Below are 21,591 nucleotides of genomic sequence, written 5' to 3' on the forward strand. Positions count from 1 at the left end.
ACAATTCCAATTCTCTTAGCCTTTCCTCACAGAAGATGTGCTCCAAGAATGAAGTTTAAAAGAAGGTGGCCAGAAACTATCCCATGGAAGTGTCCATCCTGGCGTGATCTGGATGTGATTCAGAGTATCGTGGTAAAAATTTGGGTATGAAAACAAATGTGCCTTTGTCTGTCTGCAGTCACCCCAGGATGGGTTTGCTCTCTGCAGCTGTTCAAGATCTCTCTCCTGCGTCTGGTGATCATATTTAACTTCAATTGCTCACATATAAGTAAACACTCATTGATAGAAATAAAGGAGAAGATGGATGCAGGGAGTTAAAAGATGGAGGAGAGGAAAATTCAGTAAAGGAAAGGAAGAAGAAAAAACCTCAATGAAATATGATAAGGTGAAAGCAAAAAAAAGAGGGCTCATTACAGAAGAGATAGCACAGTCTTAGCCACAGCAAGAATAAAAATGTCTTTCATCAGGCTGCTGTTTTGGAGACTCAGTGGGTGTACTTTAAGTCTCTCTCGGAGCAGCAATTTCCAGGCAGCCTCACACCTCCCGTGCTCACTGCAGGCAGCCTCACACCTCCTGTGCTCACTGCAGGCAGCAAGAACAAAGGCACTGTGAGAGCAGAAGTGATGTGGGAAAGGCTATAGCCTTCCTTGCTGTGCTCAGGAGGGACCAGAGGGGAGCTGGAGGGAAAGGCATCCTCCCCATCCTGAGCAGGGAGCCTGGGAGCCCTGGCTGGAATGGCAGGAGCTGAGGGCACAGAGGCGGGCAGGGCGCAGGGCTGCCTACAAGCAGGTTGGAAACCTTGGCCAAACTTGGGACCCTGCGATAGAAATCACATCCTGGTCCCTCTCCCTTTCCCTAGGGAAAACAGCATTCCTTAAGCCATGGCTGGGCACGTGCTGGCCAACCTGGAGGGGCTCTGGCAGTTACATCAAAACCATGCTCCGTCCAGCCTTGGCCAAGAGAGAACAATCAACTGCTGTTCTTGAGGGTGCCTGGCTGCAAGCCCATGGAATGAGCATCCCTGGAGACCTCAGCTGACATCTTTTGAAGAGACAGCAAAAATGCCAGTTTAGGGAAGAGAAGGATTTTTTGTTGTAGTTCTTTTCAGAGATACTGGCGTTTCTACAGATCAAAAGGAATATGTTTAATTAGTTACCATAGAATCATAGAATATCCTGAGCTGGAAGGAACCCACAGGGATCATGGAAGTCCAGCTCCTGGTCCTGCACAGGACACCCCAAGATTCCCATCATCTGCCTGAGAGTGTTCCAAAAGCTTCTTGAGCTCTGGATGCTGAATGTACTAAAAATCAAAAGGGAAGAGGCTGCCAATGGACCCAAACTCAAACCTTGCTATATAAAACAGATCAGAAGAAACAGACAGTAAACATGCCCAAAGTAGAAAGAAACTGCAGAATGCTGTTATTTGCAGATTTTTTTTTTCAAAGAGAAAAAAGAAAATTATATTAAGGAGCACATTTGTTTTGATTCTACAGAATTCCAAGCAGCCTTGTCTCACATGGCTACTTGGACCCACCTCAGAATTATTTTGAAGGCCCCCAAAAGAAGTTACTCTGCTGTCCTTAGCATTGTTTGCTTATTTGGAGGTGACTGTGCAAAAACTAAATAAGAGTGCAGATTTTCCACTGTGTTGATATTTTCCCTGCTGTTCTTACAAGTGGTATTGTCACAATTCACAGGGAAATAAAAGGTTAAATGAACCACATCAACCACAGGCAACCACCACTGGCTCTGTATGTGACACAGCTGATTGCAAAGGAACTGATGCTTTGTTTAATTTCTGGGAAAAGCTGGGAAAGCCCATCCAAGGTGGTGAGAGCATCCCAGGGTGGGTTCCTTGTTCAGCTGCAGTAGTGCTCTCTCTGGTGTCAAGACCGAGACTTGGGAGATGAGTTGTCAAGCTCAGATGGGGAAGAAAAAGGCAATGTGGGCATGGCCTGAACATCTCCATTCCATTCCCAGCTAGTGAATACATAGATACAATTTTCCTACACAGTGTGGCTTAACACCATCACAGAATATAGAAAGGTCAGTCAGCATCCCTGTAAAAAGCCATTTCTGGACTACTAAATCCAAGCTGCTGAAACACTGCAAGAGGGCTGCTCGAGGCTGGTGCTCACAGAAACATCCCTCAGAGCTCTTGTTTTCTGCCGCAGCTGGCACCTGCTATTTTCTGCATCAATTACATCTTTAGCAACAGACCCAAACACAAACACTCTAGAAAATAAAGGTAGTAGGATCACATTGACCTCAAAGCTCATCCACTCCCAGCCCTGCCATCTCCAGGGACACCTCTCACTAGCCCAGATTGCTCCAAGCCCTGTCCAGCCTGGCCTTGGACACTTCCAGGGATCCAGGGGCAGCCACAGCTTCTCTGGGCACCCTGTGCCATGCCTAAGGCCAATAAGGACTGAGGAGGTCTGGTGTGAGTGGGGAATATGTATATGATGAATTTGTTTACAACAGCTGTATCATACAATTTTCCTGGGTAGCAGAAACCATGGCATACTTCAGAGTATTTCCCATCCTCTTTATTTCCTCATACCTTAACAAACATAACAAACTGAAACAAGGAGTTATTTCTTCTCTGTTCTGTAATAAAAAAGATACATTATTTTGATGCCCAGAAAATACATTAAACATTCATTTATTTGTGAGATTTTCATTGTATTATTACATAATGCCTTGGTTTGGTGCATAGGAAATGTACAGTTTAACATGCTAATTTTATTACCAATTTTAAAAAGGCATGGGACTCTACAACAGACAGGAGACAAGGTCTGAGTTTCCCAGGTACATATATTTCTGAGTACAGGTGAGATTAAAATTTAAGCAATATGCTGTATTCTTGTAGCAGACTAATTTCAATGAGAGGTACTTGTTTAATTAGAAGCAAACATAATCTTACAATCCAATAATAAGTACCAAAAAAAAGGAGTACTTTTTTTAATATGTGCAATAGCTTGTTAGTCTTACTATTTCTAATTCCTTTTGCACTTCCTCTGTAGCCACAGCTGAATGGCACTTCTTAAATATCCAGGCTGAACTTTTCAGAAATTATTAGCAATTCTGGGGGTAGTTAATTTGAGGTGAAATTATTAATCCTTATCCAACTTCTTCCATCCAAAGACACCATATACTCATCCCAGTGAACTCTGACATCTGACATGTTTTGTTCCACAGCCTGTCACTCAGGTTATCTGGCCAAGCAACAACAGCTGAGATCTGCTCAAACATTTAGAAAAGTTTTGAATTTCACTAGGTAGCTGAGCACTTTTACACACTACTTATTTATACAAACAACTACATCAGGCTCACTTAATTTGCTCCACCCTATGTCTAATCAATGTAATAGCTTGTTATTTGTCTTAAACTATAAACCAAATATTTAAAAATAAAATAAAAAGAAACACTACAGGGTTTTACAAAGAACTATATGACATAATAGCTTGTGGTAATGTTTTCGGCTGGAGCACTTGTGGTGTCCCTCAGAACCAATACTCTGACACGAAGATGTGCACGTTGACGATGTTACGGTGAGACACAACCCCACCCATGACGTAGTTCATCTCCAGCTTCAGGATGGCATGGAAAGGTCCAATGATGGGCCTCACCTGGCGAACTACACCTGTGGGGACAGAAAAAGGTTGCTGAGATTAGCAGGAGAATCAGCTAAGTCTGGAGGAGCTACACCACCCTTGGTATTGTGGGAAAGGTGTTTTATCTATTGGGTCTTTTAATAGCTTGCAAGAAAGCTTGCAAAATTAGAATAAAATGCAACTTTTGAATCAAAATACCTTGAAGATCTAGAATGAGCACTAAAATGTTGAAAATTGCAAAACCTTGCTATATAGTCTGAAATTAGTAATTTTTTTTTTACCTCTTATTTGGAGTCATCAATTCAGCAGGCATGCTGGGACACTGCTTTTACATAGGGCAGAAGGAGATTTTCCTGGGTAAGTCAGAACACAGATTGCTCTGAGGCACACCTGTGAATGCCATGCAATTCCTGGATCATGTTGAAAACCCCATTTCATTTGGAGCAGTAGAAGCTATCTGTAATGCATCAGTAAAATCAACCCTTCCCCTATGAACATCAGATGACACCAACCTGTAAATCATTAGTGTGCTGCATCATGGATGGACAACCCCACTGGACATAACAGGAATAAAGTTTAGTAAGGAAAGGGAAGGGGCTATCCCTGCATCTGCTCCAGTGTCATTCCTCACAAGGATGGTAGCCATTCCTGAGCCAACATCGGGGTTTGGTGAGGAAGGAAGCAGAAAGGGAGACGTAACTTTTGTCTTCCAGGGCTCCAGTCCTGTTGCTGTTTTGCCATGGAGGAGACCCAGTGCCAGGCACAGCAGGATGGAGACTTCTGGAGTCCTCATGGGGTGGCAGGACAGGGCTTGTGCTACTCCCCAGCTGGGCAGCAGGGCAGCCAGGGGCAGCCAGGTTCAGTCAGAGGCACAGATAGATCCCAGCCAGGTTCAGCCAGAGGCACAGATGATAGATGCCAGCCAGTTTACGCCAGAGGCACAGAGCCCAGCCAGGTTTGTGGACAATGCTGGGACAAAGTCAAACTGAGAAGGCAATGTGTGGGGCAGGGTCCAGAACAAGTGGACCCTTGGCTGTGAGGCAGCTGGAGAGCAGAGCTCTTCCAGTGTTGCTGCTGAACTGTTAGCAGAGTGCAAGAACCAGGCCATGTCGAATGTGGCAAATTTCTGAGTTTATTATTTAATTCTAAAACTTATACAGACTTTCACAGATCATCCGGATTGGGTCAGTTCAAAACTTCCCCCTAGGCCGATTGGCCAGGCTTGAACCGGCTATCTTTCCAGAGACCATTTCAGTAACATCCAAACTTTATCTTTGTTTATAGAACACAGGAAGAAGAAGAGAAAAATTCCCATGGGAAAGAGTCTGTGCTTGCCACATTCCAGCACTGCTCAGGCAGGGACTGGAGCTGACATTGGGCTCCTGGGCTCTGGGCAGGGTGTGGGAGAGGACATAGGGAGGCACATCTGGGTCACGAGGAGTTGTTTGTGCCTTGATGCGATGTGGCTACACAGAACAGTGATATAGCTTCAGATCTTCAAAAGAAAGTCAACACAAGCTTTGCCATTGGTTCCAAAGGCTCCAGATCAGGTCCTAAACATGTTCTCACTTCTTGTTTATTTTGTAGGCCTGGTGTTACAGGGTAGGCAGCCACCAAACTGCTCTCACCTGAAAGGATGTCCCCAAATGTCAAAATCACATGAAGCCAAGGTCAGCCAGCAGGCACAGGGAGCCTGGTGGGAACTTCCCTCCACAGACACTTCCTTCTGATGATACACTGCTTTGACAGGGTGTTTGATTCAGAAGGCAATGCATAGTTTAAGGAAGGATGATTTAAGATGTATTCCTCTTGTGTGCTGGGGGTTATGTTTCCCAAGCAGGCAGCACACCAGCACCATCATGGAGTCCCAGCCAAGCTCCTAGGGCTGTTCCCTACAAACAGGCTGGCCTGAGATCTGATGGGAGACATAAACGTTTGCTTATGCAGGCTGTCAGCACCTTTTCCAAAGGCAGTGATGACATTACAGTGCTGTCCTGTTCAAACACTAACTAATATCTTCAGCATGCAGTGAAATTGCAAACTTCTCACCACAGTCACTTTGCCTGCCATATTTGATGAATACACTTTTTAAGCATCCTGCCCCCTACAATTTATATGCACATACATATATATATACTTATATTTTATTTTCTTTAGCTTTCTTGGCTACTCTCCTATACCTTATAAAAATGACTGGGCTTGGCAGATGATGTATTGAAACAGAAAAGCCTTGCTAAAATTGCCCTCCCTTTAGGGTACCATTTAAAACATTTTGCTAACAACACATCCCATTATTGCAGACACTGCTCTGACTGAGAACCACGGAAATGCACAGCACTGAAATCACTCAATGCTGGCAATCTTCAACTGACCCCATGAGAAGCTCCTGCAGTCATCACCAAGCCTTAGAGAGCAAAGGCTGCTGCTTTCATGTAGCAATCCTATTTCAGGATTCTACACTTTCTGCCTTACTCCTCTAGAGTCTACTCTGCTCCAGAGGTGGGACTGTAAATGGTGTTCTCTCTGCTGTGCTATGCCACAGTGTGACATCCATTCACACATCACTGATGTAGCATTCAAAGTCATTAGTAACAATCTCATTCCTGTTGGGGTACATCCTGCTAACAGGCAGGAAAAATGGTTTGCAATGGGCAAACACTGCAGTCCATGTGGCAGTGCCTTCTCACCTACAGTTCTCTTGCTGCAGTTTGAAAATCTAGTCCATAAAGTGGCTTGAGAAGTGAATGCCACAGATGCTGACAACTGTATTGAAGCAAGAAATTGAGGGAATATACAAAGAAACAACACTCTCACAACAGTTATTTCTCCAGTTTGTTCTGTCAGTGTTCTAGAAGGTCCTCAAATGACCACAACTGCAGGAACTATTTCCCTTCTACCTCGTTAAATGAACAGGATGATACAGGCAGGTGGCTTTATGCCACAGCATATGTGCAAGGATGCAGTCATTCTTAATGGGCAGAATGAAAAAAAAAAAAAGAGTTAGGAGAAACTCTTGAAATGTTCTGCTGGATAAAAGGATATGAGAGGTTTGCTGCTCTTGGCAGATTCACTCCTTGAGAGCTCTGCATTTTTGTTTTGTGACAAGTGCTAAAATGGAAAACCTAAGTATTTTTTTTCACCAAACTCAAGGACAAATGCAGGTGGAAACCATGCAAGATGTCTCCTGTGTCTTATTCTCTCCTGTCTCCTACCTTTCACATCCCCTACAAGGGAGGCATAGTTCTGCCAGACCCAAACAAGGCCAGGACTTCCTTAGGCTGTCTCACACAAACAGAAGTCTAAAGAAAAATCTTGAGATCCAGGCCTGGTCCATGTAATTCACACGTGGCTCAAGGAATCAGTCAATATCTCAAAAGTATTTAGCCCCGAACACATTTGAAGAAGCCACATGTAGTAATTCTGGATGTTTTTAAGTGACATGGATTTGTGAGACACTGCAACATTTGCATAAAAATGCTGTTTTCTCTATCCCTTTTGGCAAACTAATGGGTCCAGAATTGTGGTCTGGCAGCTGTCAGCATTTATAGCTGAATGCTAAGTACAAAAACATACCTTACAGTAACAGGAAGGTTACAATTTTTAAATGCCTTGGAAAGTCAGAAAATGTAAAAACTAAGCAGCTGCTTTTAGATCTCTTTTCTACCCATCTAAATCCAAAGTAGCTGGATGGAGCCACTCAGATTTGCATGGGATAACTGTAGACTGGGGCTCAGTCCTTGGGTACTGTAGCAGTGCCTGCTGTTCTGTGAGGATGTAAGGAGCTCAGTTGTGCTGCTCAGGAAATGACTTGAAAACAAGTCAGACTGAGAGCTCTCACCACCATTTGGTCCTCTCAGGGACCACAGCTACAGGCGCTTCAGTTGGCAAAGAAGGCAAGTTCATTTAAGCAAGTTCACCTCAATCCTTTTCCAACAATATTAGAGTTCAGCAATGTTAGCATTTTGCACCAAAAAAACCCCAAAAAAAGAAAGAAAAGAAGAAGAAGAAAAAGCCAGGAGAAAATGTGTCTATATTAGAACAGGGTGAACTGTTGATCATAAATTAACATGGAGATTCCCCCTGCTGTTGAATCCCCTGTGTCGGGCAAACTCGAGCATCTGTGTTGTTTTGGCTATGGGTACATCTACCAGTGCTGGTACCCTCCTGCCTGATGAGCTGCTGGTGCTGTCCATTCCTTTGGGCCATAATGTGTGACCTGAACACGAATTCCACCTGCAGAAAATGCCACATGTCACAGGCCAGGCAGAATGCCTTCCATCAGCTCACCTGTGCTTGGAATTGCTGTTCTGTTAACTGAACATGGATGTCATTAAATGTCCCAAATCTGTTTGGGTGTCTTCATGGTTTGCTGACCTCCTTTTAGGAAACAAGGATAAGATTTCTTTCTCTTGCACACTTTGCCCTTATTGTAAACAGGGTCTATGGCAATTTTTTCGACTTGCTGATCTGTGTAAACAAACAGCCTCAGAGTGAGAGGCCAAAAGTTTTTGGATGTCACAATAATAGTCTGACCATGGTCCAACTCCTAAAGCTCTGTAATTAAAACACTGAGCTTCTCTCCTGTCCTGTTTCTTTTTCCATGTTTTGTATTTTGATTTTTTTAAGGTAAAGCATGTCACCATGTGTAGTGAGGACAATAGCCTAAGTAATGCATAGTAGGTATTTTTAAGTGAGAGCAATGACAACAGCCAATAATGTGAGTCACTGTCACTGGCTTGTTGAGGTTTTGCTTATCGGAGAATATGGGATAAATAAGACAGCAAGGATAATATTGTTAATATTCCTAAGCCTTTCAGCTGCATTTCTAGTATTTTATTCAGAGTATCATAAGATTGTTTAGATTGTAAAAGGCCTCTAAGATCAAGTCCAACCATTAATCCAGCACTGTCAAGGCCATCATTAACCCATGTCCCCAAGTGTCACATCCACACATTGGTTAAACCCCTCCAGGGTTGGTGCCTCAACCACCTCCCTGAGCAGCCTGTTCCAATGCTTGACAACCCTTTTAGTGAAAGAATTTTCCCTAATATCCAATCTAAACCTCCCCTGGCCCAGCCTGAGGCTGTTCCCTCTCCTCCTGTCCCTGTTCCCTGGAGCACAGCCTGACCCCCCGGATGTCCCCTCCTGTCAGCAGCTGTGCAGAGCCACAAGGTCCCCCTGAGCCTCCTTTGCTCCAGGCTGAGCTCCTTTCTCAGCTCCCTCAGCTGCTCCTGATAATGCATGTTCTCTAGATGCCACAGGTATTCCTTGGCTTGTCTATACCTCTTTAAGATATCATTACATTTCTCTGCTTTGAAATATGTGAGACCCTCAGGCAATTCACCTCTGTGTTTGGTTTCTGCTTGTACTTCTGCATTAGGCAGCTGATTTACTAAGAAGCTCCATTTTCAGCTGAGGAGAAGCACTGCTGTTTTGTTACCACATTAACCCATTCTGGATGACAAGTCCCTTCACTGTCATGCACTCACATCTTGCTGCCAGACTCCTAATTCTGACTTCTATGCTAAGCTCCTTAAAATACTCCTCTTTGAAAAAACATTTCTTCCTTTTTTTTTCACTGCTAGCTGCAAAGTCTGCTGCAATTACACTCCCAGGGGATCTTCCTCACACCCCACGCTGAACACTGCATTTGCATTTTTTCTAGAGAAAGTTCCTCTAAGAGGGATCTCCATGGTGTACAAAAACCAAAGCAGAACCAAAGCAACTTATTTTCACACTGCCATGAGAAAAGAATGGTTTGGGTTGCTAGAGAAGTTGCATTACACTACATTTTCTGGTCCAAAGGTGAAGCTCACAGGATTTTCCATAAGGATTGATTCTTGAGTCTAGTCAAATATTTAAATCTCTATCATCATTAAGAGCACAGAACAGACATAAATTGCATCCGTACCTCAAAAAGAGAGCTTCAGACATCCTAAACTTTTAAGGATCCCCAAAAAAATCAAGCAGACAAATGCAAGTGGAGCAGGCAAGGAATAGTGGAGCAGGGCTGATGGTGGGTCTGTGTCTGGGCACTGCTGGCAGAGAGCACAAGCTGCAATTCAAGTGCCCTGCCTTGCCTGCATATGCAGGCATATGGAATTGTGTATATATAAACAATCCCAATTACTGCCAAATCAAAAGTTTTTCTTCCAAATTACCTGTGGGCTATGCTCAGGAAAATACAATAAACACAATTATCAAAATTGGGATCAGTTCCCTCAACCACATTTTAATCTTTGTGTTAACTAACAAGCACGAGAGCTCCTGTTCCTCTTCCCCTCGTGTACTCCATGGGGTTACAGCAACATTTGATTTTTCCGGTCATCACGTACCAATGGACAGTAAAACCTCACCTTTTTGTCTTCCTCTGTGCTCACAACAAGCCCACAGTGTTCTTTCTGTGATTCTTATGAGGTGACAAGTTAACAACAAGACGTGGGGCTGGTTACTGTCAAGTGAATCCAGCAGTATTACCCTGTTTTCACTAGTGCAACACTTCCCCCTTGACATTACAGACAAGTACTAACTTTTTCTGGGAACAATCAATTCAGGAAAACTTGCTCATTTTTTTAATCATTGTTTAATTGTATGATCTGTGGTCAGCTGAAAACTGACCATGAACTGAATAAATGTAGGATAGATGGTAAGCAGTTACTGAGAAAGCATGAAGTGATAAAAAGAAGAAAATCCACTTTTCTGAATCATTAATCTATACTTAACATATTAATCAGATCCTAAATAGAACTAAACACACATTTTTATTCATTCTGAGATCTATTTTAAATTAAACACTCTGTAAAAACTGTGTAACATAGTAAGAATGAAATGTATATTTGAAATACCAAAGGCAACCAAACAAGTGCCATGGTTTGGTGGTGAACATGGTGGTGGAGCTGGGTTGATGGCTGGACTTGATGAGCTCAAGGGTCTTTTCCAACTTTAAAGATTCTGTGATGCTACGAAATCTGAGTTCATTGTTTGCTTTTCCTTCAAAATAAGCACATGCTGCTATTGAGGCTATTTTGGGGTTGCAGTGGCCATGCACTATTAAAAATAACTCCCATGAATCAGATACTAATATTGGTAGCAATATATGAATGTCCATCCCTAATTAGATAAATAAAATCCCAAGTGAGGAGCGTCACACTCAAGCATATCTGGTTTTCCCCCGAATTTCCTAATCCTTGGGCTATGGCAGGTCTGATTGCAAGTGAAAGCTAAAGTCCAGCATGAATTAGAATCACAGAACCATGGAATGGGTTGGGTTGGGTTGGGTTGGGTTGGGTTGGGTTGGATTGGAAGGGATCTTAAAGCTCATTCAGTTCCTCTCCTGCCATAGGCAGGGACAACTTCCACTGTCCCAGGTTGCTCCAAGCCTGTCCAGCCTGGCCTTGGACACTTCAGGGATCCAGGGGCAGCCACAGCTTCTCTGGGCACCCTGTGCCAAGGTCTGCCTACTCTCACAGGGAAGAGTTTCTTCTGTATATCCAGCCTAAATTTCCCCTCTTTGACTTTGAAACCATTGTGAACCCACTGAAATGTTCCCTCTTTGAAAAGAAGCACAGGGGGATTGTCAAGAGGATGTGCTATGACATGGTGAGAGAGAGTGCTGTCTGTTTTCAGATGGAACTTTTGGGATGAGATGCTCAAGTGACACCTACAAGAGAGACATTTCAATGACACAAAAAAACCTTATATTTTTTTTTTCCAGCTATTTTCCTTGTGCTTGAAATGGATACTTGGAACATGAAATGATCATTTTGGAAAAATTCAAGTATAAGAAAATTTGATGAGCTGGAACCTCAACTTAGCTAAAACTCAGGTGATTTATTTGCCTTTATATTAAATTCCAAATATCTCAGCCTGTGTTCTGAAGTTCTACATTTGGCTCTTCCTGGGTCTCTGTTTCCCCACAGAAAACACTTTGGTCCCTTTTACAGCCTTCTCAGAAATGAACAGTTCTATCTACCACAACACAACAGTAACTACCCCTTTCTAGGCAATCACAGTCTTTGGGCATCATGAAGGAGGTAGTTCCTCCTGAAACCTACAGCCATTGCGTGGCTGTTAAAGAAAAGGAGCCCAAAACTCTGGCACAGTGGTGGTAATGAGTAGTGAACAACTTCTTGAAGGGGAAAAGCACGTTTATGAGTTTCCCTTAAGCAATGCAAGACCAATCTCCTCATGGTAATGTGAGATTCTGGACTATAACTGCAAGTTTTCTCCTGAAGGCTTTTGGCTTTATACTGCTTGCCAACATTTACAAAAATAAGAGTAAACATCAGTGTTATTCAGGAGCCTAGTCACAGTTTCAGAAGAGATGTTGAGGCAATTAGGAAATTTAGGACTTGGGGAAATAATCATTGCAGAGACTATTATAAAAGATAAGTTGATAGGATCATTCCAGAAATGAGCAAGAGGAAAATAAACCCAGACATGAATTAATGCTTCTTTGGATCAAACCACAGATGAACAGTTGCAGTTTAGGCTTGAACACCAAGCTCCCTCAGTCTACAACATGTAAATATATATCTATAGAGTGAAGCCAAAACTACAGAGCTACTTCAGACCTCAACTCAAAAAAAAGTCATGTAAGACTTGTAAGAAAAAAAGTTATTTCTTATTTAGTATTCACTACAAATACACAAAGTTCATCAGCAGGGTTGGAAAATAATCTACATCCTGGTCAAAACAGAGAATACATATTTTAAGCTATTTTAGCAATTTTTTGTTCTGTAAAAAAACTTTGCGCTCAAGTTTAATTCAATTCCTTTCCTAGAGGCTTCTCTTTATTCCAAAAGGTTATGCCAAAGTAATCATTTGCAGTGTTTAAATTGCTCTGCCAACATAGTTATTTGAGTACTTACTGATCTGTACTATACCAGGTAAGGGAATCAGCTCCAAACTGCTTAATGTGTCCTACCTTTGAAAATACAATGCTTCAAGCACTGCTGGTCAGGGAGGGTTGTACTGCACCTGAAAGAGTGAGAGCTGCCTTTGCTGGGCCTCCTGAGGTTCCTGTCAGCCTGTCAAGGTCCCTGTGCCTGGCAGCACCACTCTGGTGCATCACCCCTGTCCAGATGCCCCTGATGGCCAAAGTGGCACCAGAATTGATACCCTGGATACACCACTGGTGACTGGCAGCAAACTGTGCTGCTCATCCCAACCCTGTGAGCCTGGAGCTCAGCCTGCTTCCAATCTATCTCACTGTCCACTTATCCAGCCTCCATTTCCTTGGGTTGCCTGTCAGGGTATTAAGGCTGATGGTGTTGAAAGCCTTACAAAAGTCAAGATAAGCAACTTCCACTCTTCTCATTACTCCAGCCATCTTTTGTAGAAGGATGTCAGGTAGGTCAGGCATGCTTTCCCCTTGCTGACTGCTTCCAGTCACCTCCTTGTTCTGATTATCCACCTGGAAATGGTTTCCTGGTGGATTTGCTCCATCACCTTCCCAGGGACTCAGGTGAGGTTGACCATCCTGTACTTCCACTGATCCTTTCTGGTTATCCTGAAGATTTCAGTGACATTTGCCTTTTTCCTTGGGAACTTTTGATCACCACAGTCTTTCAAAGATAGTTGGTATCTCCCTCACAAGGACATTGGCCACTTCTCCCAGCACTTGTCCCTCAGTACCCCAGCAGCACCCATGAACTTGGGAATGCCCAGTTTGTTTAAATGTTCCCAAACCTGAACCTTCTTCACTGAGCATGAGTATTTCCTGCTCCAGATCTTCCTCTTGCCCTGAGAGCCCCAGGACTCCTGACAGCCAGTCTTATCAGTAAAGAATGAGGCAAAGAAGGCATTGAATATTTCAGCTTTCTCCATGTCTTTTGTCACCAGGTCTGCTGCCCCATTTCTCCACCATAGGCAGCTCCGCAGGCATTATTTTCTTTCACTCATCTCCAGTTTATGACTGTGCCTAAAGGAACAATCTAGCTGTCAAACTGCAGGCATTTCCCACACCACCAGATATCTGTCTGCTGACTTCAGAAAGTTAATGTACACTTGAGATTCCTCCATCTCTCAAAAAGCTGAATAGTCTTTTCCATTTTTTCCTTTTTTATTTTTTTGGTGTGTGTGTGAAAGCCATCTGTATTTCTCTCAATTAGTTGTCACAGTAACAATGTGACTACTGCTATGTGGTGCTCTGTTGTTTCTGATATAATCTGTTTTATTAATAAGTGGCTGCTCTTTGTAAAATGAAATATTTCTTGGTAATCATCACTGGAGGCATCAAATCATATACAGAAAAATAGCTCTGAAGATATCATTAATCCTTAAGCTGCCACACCTGACAAACATAAATACAGTGAAAGGATTCAGAAAACTCATTAATTAAACTCAAAATACATGTACCAAAATAGATTTCCTCTTGCTTTGAAGTATATTGCCCTCATAACATTGTGAATTAGACATTCATTCAAGTTTGATGGTGAACACTTCATACAGCAAAAAATTTGGAGAATCAAGTTAGAGTTGTATGTTAGCAAGGTTTCCATGTTGGTGGAGAACTGCTTGACAGGAATGTGGCTGGCTGAACATATCTGCTGAAGTATCTGGGGACAAGATTTTCAAAAACACACTTTTCAAACATGAGCCTCCCAGATCTTTATTTAGGAAAAAGGCCTGTTTTCAACTGTTGAGCAACCAAGTGCTTATAAAATCCTTCAGAATTCAGTTTGGACACATAAAATTCACTTTTATAAGCTATATGACACTCGGGGTGATTTCACTGTTGGTTTAAGCTGATCAAAAATAGTGGTCCTGTTATATCCTCCACCCCTTTCCTTGGATTAATACCTGAAAGAATCAAAACCACTTGGTTTGCCACACAAACACTCATCTGAGCACAGGGAATGGGCTGGAGTGTGTGCTCAGAGGAAGACAGGAGGATTTCCCTTTTGAGCACCAACAAAGCTCCATAACACTGAACACAACCTCTGTTGCTGATGATGACCTGGGCCAGCTGGGGCAGTGCTGACTGCAATGGCACATTACCCTGGCATAGAAAAATATCCTCTATGTGTGTGTGTGTGTCCCTGAAGCAGCTCAACAACCATGATGCAGCAGTGCAGCTCAAAGCAGCACTGGATCCTCCCCTGAGAATGTCAAAGGGGATCAGGGCATGGCAGGACACTGTCAGAAAAACTGTACCAGGTGGGCCATGCCTGGGACCACAGCCACCACCTCTGCCTCACATCTCTCCCGTACTCAGAGGATCTGTGGCCACAGGAATCATTTATAAGCCGTGTAAAGGCAAAGCTCTCCTTTAAAGACTGTTTAAATAATTGTCTAAAACTCTCCAGGTACTCACAGCCTTTGAAGTTTCCACCCAGGATACAAGTATTAGTTTAAGTTTAGCTAAAACTGAATCTACTTTTTTCCCTTTTGCTTCAATTCCAAAGGAAAAAAAATGAAATTACAGTACACGAATTCCATTTCAGCATGAAAAAAAGGATCATTCTGCATTATTCAACAGTTCAGAAATCTGGGATTCAATTTATAATAAATGCTCTCCTTCAACCTCTCCATTAAGTTTAATTTCATTAACACTTGGGCTCCTCCAGAAATCTTTGATTGCTGAAATGCATCAAATAAAGAGGCCATAAATAGGCATCATGGTATTAATGTGTTTTTTGGCCAGAAACAAATGGTAAATATTTTCAAAGCTATTATCTGTCATGTTGGATCATATGGAGCCTTGGTATTATGAAAGAATTAAAAACAATCTTTGATTTTACTGAGGTTTGGCTAGTTTACAAATACTGTGATCTTTATTAAGGATACCAAATAACTTCAGAGAGATGTGCTCTTATCTTGGTTTGGCAAACTTGAAGTGCTTTCAGATGTCTGGTTTGCCTTCCAGCCAAACCTCACAATGGGTTTCAATGTTGACAATGCAGTGAAATCACTCATGCCTAAAACACAATAACTGTACTTGAAGTAGCCTCATTAAAAAATAGTTTCCATCATATATTTTTTAATCTTTCCTGTTCCACCTTTAAGAATGTGAGACGCACTGTGTATTAGAGGAGCCTTACATATTACAAAAACAGGTGGAAAAACTTCAGGGATGAATGTCCAAAATGTGCAAAAATCACATATATGAGCCTCGTGATCCTTTATTCCCAATATCCTATTTACAGGGAGTTTAATGTCATTCATGTTCATCACCATGGACATGCAATGTCTCCATTTAGTGAGAGTGGCTGGGTTTACCCCGCCTGTCTCACAATCACATTCAGCTGCACTTGGATCCACCTGGGCAATTAACTATTGCAACCCTAAGCATTTCTTGGCAAAGAGCCCCAGTTACTGCACACAGCATGATGTGGCTCTGTGATTCAATTTACTGTGGAAGAAGAATACCTAATGCTGAGGCTTTGACACAGAAGGCCCTGCAGAGTGCTCAGTCATCACCTAGAGGCGACAGCTCTGCTGGTCCTGTCTGCAGAATTCTGATGGAGGCTTCCTGGACCTTAATGCATGTCATTCCCTGACCAGCTCTCACAGGCTGAAATAAGGGGTCACTTTACCCCATTTGGCCCCTTTAAAAACAAAAGTTAAGGTAGGGCTGTTTTTAAGTGAGCCAGGCATCTGCACATCATAGTGGGAAAGATTTATGATACACCTTAGGTCTTATCTTCCTTTTCCATTTTCATAGGGTGTGTAGGTGCTGCTGCAGGAATAAGATGGTTGCTATCAACACACAAACTCGGATACAGCATCAGAAGCAGCTGAATCACAGAATCATTAAGACTGGAAGGGATTTTCAAGATCATCAAGTCCAACCTTTGACCGAACACCATTGTGTCAACTAAACCAGAGCACAGAGTGTCACATCCAGTTGTTAATCAATTGCACATATGTGTCACACTTGGAGATCACCAGAAAAGCAGGTCTTTGCTTTAAACTGGGGCAAAGCACCTCAGAAAGCTGGATTCACACAGCAGTTCTCTCAGAGGAATTGCTATATGTTTCTTGGTGTACTGGATTTCAAATCTGGCTTTATTTGCTCATTTGCCATACCTCAGCCTACTGTTTAACATTAATACAAAAATTGCATGCTATGCAATCTGAACCAAGGACTTTGGTGCCCTTCACTGTCCCTGATCCAGTCCATTTCTTTCTCAATTTTTCAGGTTTTATACTTCACACCACAGCTCACAAAACTTCATCAGAACTGCAGTATAATTTATCTGCCTGCTGGGCCTTATGGAAACTGTAATCAAAGGTGGTCTGTATGAATGGTTTTGTAATACCTTGCACCACCCGAGAGGTGAGATGAACATAGATCAAGGAGGAGAGTTGGATTAACCAGATACTCGTGATGTGCCAGAGTGAAATTTGGCATTAGAAAGGTTATTCCACTTGAGAGTAAGACTCATTCTCACCAGAAAAGCACCTTCAGCATTTCTCAGAAATGAAAATCTGCCTCCAGCTCAAGGTGCTCCTTTGCCCCCAAAGAGCTCTCCAGCCTGATTTTTTTTCTGGAGGGGAGGGAGGGTGTTGAGCGATTTGACTGCTGAGCAGTGCAGTCAGCAGCATCCCGAAAGGGCAGGTTTAGGCAGTAAATCCAGGAGCCTGTTTACCAAATGGCTTCTGGGCTCCCTCATCTCAAATGCACAGCTACTAAGTTCTACAAGGCAACCTGGCATAGAGAAAAACTCACAAAACATTCTTTTCTGAGGAGGTCCTCTTGTGATGCTTTCAGCATCAGCTGTGCCAGGAAGGCCTCATCAGTCTGGGAATCTCATTTTGCTGAACACCATAACACATGCATGGTAAGAGCCAGCCAGCCTCTGGCCCAAAGATGGAGAGTCTGGAGCGACAGAGGAGGAGAGAGAAGCAGAGACAAATGTGAAGGCAAATGCCTGGCAATAGAGAGCAGGTCCAGGGACAAAGCTCAGAACCAATCTTTTGCAGACCAGTGATGGAATTTCATGTCAGACCATGCAAACATTTGTATGGCAGACTGTAAAAAGGTTTTGCCACACTGTGAATGGCCAAAATACTTATGAGATATAGACCTACTATACTAACCTACTATACTAACTATTTAGACCTACTATACTAACCTACTATAGTAACCTACTAACACCCTGCGCTAAGGACAGGTGTCACAGAAAGTCAAACAAAGCTCCAGTCTCCTTCTCCTGCCCCCAACCAATATGGGATCTCAAAAACACACTTGCTCATGGTACCTGGTTTCATTTATCTTCTTGATCATTTTTGACAAGTCTCTCCTCTGCCTCTTAGAACACACTTAACAATCATGACAGTAGAAATCAGACTAGTGATAAATCCAGCATTGTGCTATCAATTGTTGAGACACTTTCTGTAATGGTTCAAAGGTAACATAATGAACTGTCAGCTACATAAAAGAGGCTGGGAATTCAGGACAGAGACAGCAGTGAAAGCCTTGCAAATACTGGGGAGCAGTAGTAGATATTGTATATATGAGTGTATTCAAGCACCAGCACAACCTGCCTGAGAAACTCTATAGTGACTTTTTATAGCTATTTTGGCTCTGCAGAAGAATAGCACCATTCTGCTTCATAGGCAAGAATACAGGCTTAGGTTATTACCAAATGCAATATGGAAGAGTTCGGCCTATCAACTACTTTTAGTTGTATAATGAAATTTTAAAACCTTCGTGAAGTTTACCAGACTACAAGGTGGGATTACTGTTTTAAAAAATGAATGCATAGCTGAAGGGGAAAGTGTTTTATAGCATCTGATAATACCTTAGGCACTGATAGGACATTTTTGCACAGGTTGAAAATGCATTCTTCATTTTTCACTGACAGCTGGTTAAAGGAGGAATGCAGTGAAAAGTCTATAAAAGCTTTAAAAAAACACCAAAGCTGGAAAGGTCTGCACTTCTGTTTTTCTCCCACCCATGCTAGTAAGTGATGTGAGGTTGTTACCAGTATCATTTGGACTCCTTGCCACCTTGGCCTGTAACCACACCAAGAAACAAGGAGTTTACAGCACTTCCTGAACCAGGGAAGAATGGGGATTTGCATCTCTTTATAATACAACAGGGTAAAAATATTGGAAGCAACTTTTTATAGAATTCTTTTTCATAAGATTGCTTGAAGTCTACACACTGCCTCTCCAGGAGTCTGGCTCTGAATCCTCCTTTTCCACTGGAAGATACTTTCTATTGGTCAGCAGAGCTACTTTTGGAGTTTGTTCTTAGTTCTTTTGGCTCCTCCATGCCTGATGTTATTGATCATTGGTCCCTGTTTGACATGTTTTCTTTCCTTAATTTTGCAGTACTCTCATTGCCTCTTTCTTCTTCTACCTTTGGGCCTGCTCCTCCTACATATCCTTTGGGAGACTGTATTCTTTCTTTTTCTAACATTCCCTGCAGCAGTGCTTTCCTCTGCCTCTGTTTTCTTCTCTTCCCTCCCTCACAAGCTGCTCCTTCACACTCATCTCCCGCGATGAGCTCAGCTGCAGTGTCTCCATCCAAAGCACAATCTGCCCTGATCAGCCATTCTCCATCCAATCTCACACACATCTCAGCTTCACTAACACCTCCCTGAAGTCTCAGTGTCAGCTTAAAGGGAAAATGGCTAAAACTGGTGACCTGAATCTTTACAGCCCACAATTCCCTCTCAGTGTTGAAACCCTCACTTTTCTTCTGTAACTTCATCTCTAACAGCTCCTCCCACTCTTTAAACCTTTCCCAAAAGAACTGTGCCTTTTTACTCTTTTTTCCCTGTTTCACTTTCAACATCTTGTTACTTTCCATTCCCACAAGCACAGGTTAGATGCAGGTCTTTCTTAAGGCATCATCTCTTTCCATGTTTGTGACAACCTAGCAAAAACTGTGCTACTAATGAGGCTCTTCCTTATGCAAACCCTCCCCTTCCTTTATAAGAGGGACTCAGTTTGTGAACTCTCATGGACTAAGATTCCATCTTATTTACTTCTTTTGAAAACTTCCCAGCATTTTTTTAAGGGAACACCTAACATTCTGATTATTAATAATAATAAAAAAAATATATTATGATGAGAGCAACAGAACTGCTGCTGGCAGAATTATTTGCAATCCTAATTTCACACATACAATATGCTGTCCTGAACCTCTGCCCCTCCAGGTAATATCAGCTGGGGGGTTGTTTTGATTTTCCTTTTCCAGTTCTGCTGCAGGCAGTTTTCTTTGCAGCTTCCATCCATTAATCTCAAAGTACGTTTACATAGAGGAATTAATTAAGAGTCTAACACACAAGAATTAATTAAGAGAGTAGCAGGCATGTTTTATCATCTCCATGTTGCACAGGGGGAACTGAGGTGAAAAAAGAGTTGCCCAATTCTTTCACAAAGCTATATATACTTGGGCATGTATCGGATTTTCTCAGCTCAGTGTGTAAGAATATCCTTTTTCTCCTTACAATGAGAAGCAAATAATCCAGTTTACCAAGTAAAACACCACTGACACACAGTCCTGTTCTTCAGAATGGAAATGCTTCCCTCAGGCAAATACCTTGGCCAGATGAATTTCCAAACACATCCTTCTTTCTTATTTCAGACAGAAAGAAGCACACGGCACGAAAAGCAAACTACTGTAACTCCTGTGGGATCTGATAACATTTATACTCTGCTAAAGAATTGCCCCAATACCTGAAATATGTAATCTTATCATCCTGTTTTAACAGACTCTCCCTCTTTCTCAGCATTCACATGTATACTTCTGTTTGATAAAGAAAGAAATAGAAACCTAATGACTTAGAATTTTTATCTACAGTTCATAAAACCTTTACAGAGCTGGTCATGTGCTATCCTGCTTCTGAAATGCACCAGTGCCACCTTCAGACCACACAAAATAGGGTTTTTTTCACAGCCTTCCATATGAAAACTGCAGTGGCTTTTCTTTTCCTCCAGACAAGTGCTGCTGAAGCACATGTATGAGCCTGAGCAGAACCTGCACATTCACATACCAAAGCACAAACATTCACTGGGAACAGTGGTCCTTTATTTTCATAAATAAACATTAGTAAAGAGCAATCAAACACTACTTTTTAATACCTAGCATGAGAATCCCAATGTATTCCTCTGCCACTGCCCAAGCAGCTCCCACTGGGCAGAGCAGCACATCAGCTGGGACCTCCTCCTGCCCTCCCACCTTAACATCACTTGACAACTGCTCCTGGGTACATTAGGTCCCTCACCATTTTAAAACCAAGCCATTTGCATTTTTAGTTAGACCCAGTTCTGAAAAAATGTTAAAATAGTTCTCAAATTAAAGCTTAGGCCTCTGGTATTTTAAATAAAATATTAAGTGTGATATTATTTCAAATTACATGTACTGGACTGAAGAATATGAAATCAACACTGGCTTGAAAATCAAGGTAGGAATTAATTACTTGAGTTAATTTCTTTGACCTTGCCCTACAGTATAGTTGAGAGAAGAAAGTAAGCAGAAAACACTACTCACCCACTGTCATACCATCCATGTAACGCTTGATGATATCAAAGGAATCTCTTAAATTTCCTTCTGTAATGTCAAATATGATATCTGCCTGGTTAGCCGGATATGTAGGTGTGATGGCACGAAGAAAAATAATCTCTGCAAATAAAGAGTACCACAGAATGCACTGACAAGTATTTGAAAACATCACTGAAGAATCCAATAGAATTTGATCCAAAATGATTTGTCCTCAAAGCTAGTGGAGGATATCCCCCTCCCTTACCACTTCCAGTCTGTCCTTTGAAATGGAAAGGCAGAAGAGCTAAGGGAAGCAAGGATTTGGATAGATTTATTTTCCCCTCCTATTTCCACCATCCAAGATAGTCCTGAAGCCAAAACACTCTGACTTTAAGTGTTTAAAAAGACTGCCCTTAAGAAACCAGTTAGATTTCCAGCATGTACCCAAAGAGGACAACACCAAGGATCCACAGGCTGGGCTGAAGAAGAGACCAAACAGACAAACCTCTCCACTCTGATTCCCCATGGC

General features: G+C 42.3%; 1 protein-coding gene across 5 annotated transcripts in view; it reads right to left on the bottom strand.

The window, feature by feature from the left end:
* Positions 1 to 2,529: 2,529 nt before the first annotated feature.
* Positions 2,530 to 21,591, bottom strand: part of FBLN1 (fibulin 1) — an 83,153-nt gene continuing 64,091 nt past the window's right edge. For all 5 annotated transcript variants that reach the window (XM_085049761.1, XM_085049758.1, XM_085049755.1 and 2 more), the window contains 2 exons: positions 21,072 to 21,203; positions 2,530 to 3,648 (listed from right to left, as the gene is read on the bottom strand). In XM_085049761.1, the coding sequence (XP_084905887.1) occupies positions 3,509 to 3,648; positions 21,072 to 21,203 (272 nt within the window). In that variant the 3' untranslated portion in view covers positions 2,530 to 3,508. The remainder of the gene's footprint in view (positions 3,649 to 21,071; positions 21,204 to 21,591) is intronic.

This window comes from Lichenostomus cassidix, chromosome 1Ab (genome assembly GCF_008360975.1).
Source record: "Lichenostomus cassidix isolate B80296 chromosome 1Ab, HeHo_3.0, whole genome shotgun sequence".
NCBI lineage: Eukaryota > Metazoa > Chordata > Aves > Passeriformes > Meliphagidae > Lichenostomus > Lichenostomus cassidix.